The following is a 4,493-nucleotide window of genomic DNA, read 5'->3' on the forward strand; positions in this document are numbered from 1 at the left end:
GATTAAGCTAGGGAGAAATTATTTGTACCCAAAACAAAAAAGACATGCAGGAGCAGTTGTGAAAATCAATTTCTTTGCCAGATTCATGCTAATATGTTCTGCCTTACACTGGTGTAGATGGAAAGAGAAAGCTTAACCTTTAGATGCTTGTCACAAATAGGGGGAAGGATCGTATGTAATGCAGCTGGATTGAATTATAATTCAGGCAGTGAGTTAAAACATAAACAACCTGCTTGTGTTAGTGGGTACTAATTTCTTGTCTAGTGTGACATTGAATTTGTCTTTCAGTGTTTTCTCAATTTCTTCGTCAGCAAGGATTCTGATTTCCACCAGATCCATATTATCTTTGTAATTGTACTTTATCTCGGTGAATTTCCATCCCACCAGAGCCCGGACGCCGTCAGTCGTCTGCAGGCTGCAGAAAGACTTTGTCACAAACAGCGAGTTCGGCGCTGTCTGCAGGTGGGTGTTGCTGTCTCTGAACTCTTCAATGTCTCGTGGCTGAAGGGTAAAGAGGTAAATCTGACGGCAAACTTCTTTATCCACGTTATAGGGAGCAGAGAGGCTTTGGTTGGGAACCAGCTGCTTCCTTTTCACCTTCTCAAGGTACCAGATGCCGTTCTCCTCCAGGAGGCGAAAGATCCCAGGAGTCTGCAGCTGCTCTGTCCCCGCAATCAGCTCCATTGGCTCCCACAACTGGTAGACCATCCCGAACCCAGCATCCACGATGTAGGGTTTGTTATCAAGCACCACTTTTAGCAGCAGATGATCGAGCTCATCTGCATATGCTTCATACTCTGGGACATAAACTCTTGATCCCAAAAGGGTGACGTCATAGCCAAGGGTTTTCAGGACCCAGGACAAAAGGTGGTTGTTTTCCATGCACCAGCCCCCACGTTTCTTCCTCACTATCTTGTTATAGGTCGCTTCCAGGTCCAGCTCAATTTTTTCCCCACAGTGGATGCTGAGGTTTTCAAATGGGACTGCTCGAATGTGGTGCTGGAATATATCCGTCAAGGTAGCCAGATCCAGCTTATCATAGGAGCCCTGGTAAGAAATCCTGGCAAAATACTCCTTGATGTCCATGCTGCCTCTGAGAGAAGGGGAAAAAATAATAGGCTGTGTCAGAAGTGACAGAAGGATCTTCCCCATCCCCTATAACAGAGCACTCATCAGTATGGACAGCCAGCTCAGAAGAGGAGTGGGATTTGACTAATGGCCCTATCAGAGGCAGCTGAGTGTGAGTATTAGCACTGAGGGAAGCCAATGGGACGCTGCTGATGAGCACAAATGTTATTTTTAATTGTTTCTTTTACAGCTGTGACGAGAGGCTCCAGCTGTGCTAAGCACATTTCAATAGAGGATTCCTCCCCAGCAAAGCTACAAATCTCCGCGGGAAGGAACAAAGGCAGTAGCAGCACTGTTTCCCTGCTAGAAATTAAAGGAATTGAGACTCGCCAGATCTGAACTGCTTTACTTGTGGTACTCAGCAAAGCAGAAGCCAAAACCAAATCCTCCTACACTTCAAGAGCAATCCAGCGCCTCCTCTGCAACCAAACCTTAAATAAATCTGCCCTGCTGTGGTATTTCCTTCAATATTTAGTCAGCCTGGCACGAGCTGCTCTCACCTGCTCCTGTGCTGGCAGTAGCAGACATGGCCTGGAGCGCAGAAGGTTTGTTAGGTCATAAAAGCCCACGGGAGGTTTTTTTCTGCATCTACTGTGAGTCGCCTCCCCACAGCATGGCTTAGCTCCCCAGCCCTGCTAATCACAGCCCTACACCAGCAGCAGGAGGAGACCAAGGTTTGGGCCAAAACTACAAGTTTCAGGGGGCTCACATTTTCTGAGGGATGCATTTGCTCCTTCAACTCACAGTCTCCCCAGCAGCAGGTGGCTGCCCATGGGTAAGGCACCAGGCATCGCCTACCCAGCGTGGCAGAAGGGCTCAGCAGGAGGCTGGGCTTCACAAGCACGGTGGTGGAGAGCAGCTTGAGCCCTCCCAGCCCCTGATGCAAGGAAACAAGGAAGGGGTTTTGATGTAGCCAGGTACTTCTGTTATTCCTTCCCAAGCACCACTAAATTTCAGACATCTCTGAGAACAGAGAAATGTTCAGATTATTGACTGGAGAGGTCGCAAAATGTTCTCAGGATCCTGTATAGGATTCTTAAGGCCAAATCAGAGGGAAAAGTCCAACTGTTCCAACATCTCAATCTGATGAAAAACGGCACACTCCAGATTGTATGGGAATTTTGGAAAGATACAGTCAATACGTAATCAAAGCAATGAAAATGAAAACATTCTATTTGGTGTAATTTCCCAGCAGAAGCAGAGGGTGCCCCAGTTTCCTAACCTTTAGGGTAGAAGCATTAAGAGCAATCTGCACCTGTTGCATCATGGCCACTGCCACGTCTCTGCCATATAACAAACAGGCTGAATGATTCTCCATCAGGTTAAGAGCATCAGATGATTATTCACAGAATTCTCTTTATTCAGCTTTTCCCCAAAGCCCCAGAACTACAACTCTATTAACTTTTGAAAACTTGGCAGAAACTTAGTTCTTGCTGTGTGAACTTCAAACCGGCATCACCAGCAGAGAGCTGGTTTTATTACACTTTCCCTCAGCAGGCAAAACACATACAGTGACGTTTACTTAAAGGGAAAATGTTGGTGTAGGGTTTTTTTCTGTCTGCCTGTCTCTTGCAGATGTTTATAAAGCCCTTTCAACAGTGGTATCTGAAATAAGTCAGGTGGTGTAAATGCCCTAGGCTAGCAACTGAGTAAACCCAGCGTATCTATTACCCCGAGCAGCCAGGCATTCCCCACTCGGCCGCCACACCATTTTCTGCTGTGGTTTGTCATCTAACACATTTAACTTCCTGGTTAGGGAGCGCTCAGCCTCCAAGGTTCGGGGTTTAAAAAAACAGGCTTACCTGGAAAAATCAGATCAACCACCCGTGTATCGCCGAGGTTTGGGGGGGTAGCTTTAGGCTAAAGCAAGTGGCAAGGCTGTCTGTCCTTTACCGGGCACAGACAGGGCTTGAGGACTGTTCTCCAGCGCCTCTTCAGGGAAATGTCCTTTCCCTCAACTTGCTTTTGCTTTCCTCTGTCAGATTGCAAAAGCTGGGAAAAAAGAAAAAAAAAAAAAGGGTGGAGCACAAGAGCTGTAGTGAGCAAGCGAAACCCACAGCACTGACGCAACGCGCATGCAAAACCTATTATTAGAGCAGAGGCTGCTTCGCGTTTTCACCCGTGTTGCTCTCTGCAGGGGCTGGTTTGGGCTGGGGTGAAAAGGGCATTTTTTTGTTTCAGTAGCTATAGCTGAATGCACTCGAGCAATGTATTTTTTTTATTTTTTCAGCTATTAGGTTACTATTTGTTTGGAAATGTGGGGAAGAGATCTTGCATGCATTCAATCCAAGAAGGTTTTTGCACTGTTTCTGGAAAGCAGCAAGATTTCAGCAGAGTAATTTGTGCCTCCAACCCCCTTGCCCCATCCAGCAGGCACAAGAACCTCAGCGCTGCTTTTGCCTACTTCTCTCTCTAAGATTTACATTTATTTTTTTTATTACAGTAAATTTCATAGAATGTAAGAAAGCACGGGGACAGCAGTGTGTCATCTTTGGTCTTCACCTGCAAGTAGGACCTGAGGATGCCATGAAAAAGCTATTGGCAGTGATGACTATGGAGTGCTAACACTTAAGGAGCTACAACCTGTCACCGGTTTGGCCGAGGTAAAAACCAAGGTCCGGTAACAATAATACCTTCCCCTATTCCGGCAGAGATAGGGGAAGGGAGAAAAGAATTCATGAGACCGCTAAAATGCTTTTTGGAAAACTGAAACAAACTTTAATAACACTACAAACAAATATATATTAAATACAAAGAAGGAAAACAGTGAGATATTGAGGGTTTTGGGAAGGCAAGGGTTAAACTGAAAGCAAACTCGGACCGTGGCAGCGATCCGAGATGGTGGCGGCCACGTGGTTCTGCCGCGTGAGCAGAACAGAGACCCGCGCAGTTATGAATTACCCGGCAGCGCGAGATAGCGTGGAATTGGCACAAAGTCCTACCAGTCTCTGTCACGGATTGAGGTGAAAGCACAAGCAAACAGCTCTCGGGCGCGCGGGCAGTCTGGACCTGGCTCAGAGGGGCTCCGATGCAGTGTGCCAAGGCGGCATGGCGGCTTTTCTGGCAGAAACAGCTCAGTCGGTTTTGGGGCGCGGCCCCGCAGTCGCGACGAGGGGGGTTTCCGCACAGACAGGCGTCTGTGCTCGCGTCTGTGCTCACGGCATATGACGGTGCTCGCAGTGTGTGGTGGTGATTCCCGGCGGCTCGGCAGCGGTTCCCGGCACGGCTCGCGCTGGCAGGGGTGGATCGTGTCCTGACAAGCTGTGACGTCTCCAGAGAAAGCGTGGCTCGGCAGCGGTCTGGGGCGACTGGCGCGGCGCGAGCAATGTTGGTCCCGGGGTGGCCGAGAGTGCAGAAAGACTGCC

The 4,493-nt window shown here is 48.2% G+C and overlaps 1 protein-coding gene across 1 annotated transcript; it reads right to left on the reverse strand.

Moving 5' to 3' along the window:
* Nucleotides 1-213: 213 nt before the first annotated feature.
* On the reverse strand, nt 214-1,089 carry LOC104502126 (arylamine N-acetyltransferase, pineal gland isozyme NAT-3-like). The gene has a single exon (XM_010146051.1). The coding sequence runs from the start codon at nt 1,084-1,086 to the stop codon at nt 214-216; it is 873 nt and encodes a 290-aa protein (XP_010144353.1). The 5' UTR covers nt 1,087-1,089.
* Nucleotides 1,090-4,493: the final 3,404 nt, after the last annotated feature.

This window comes from Buceros rhinoceros, unplaced genomic scaffold (genome assembly GCF_000710305.1).
Source record: "Buceros rhinoceros silvestris isolate BGI_N320 unplaced genomic scaffold, ASM71030v1 scaffold3512, whole genome shotgun sequence".
In the NCBI taxonomy this organism is placed as follows: domain Eukaryota; kingdom Metazoa; phylum Chordata; class Aves; order Bucerotiformes; family Bucerotidae; genus Buceros; species Buceros rhinoceros.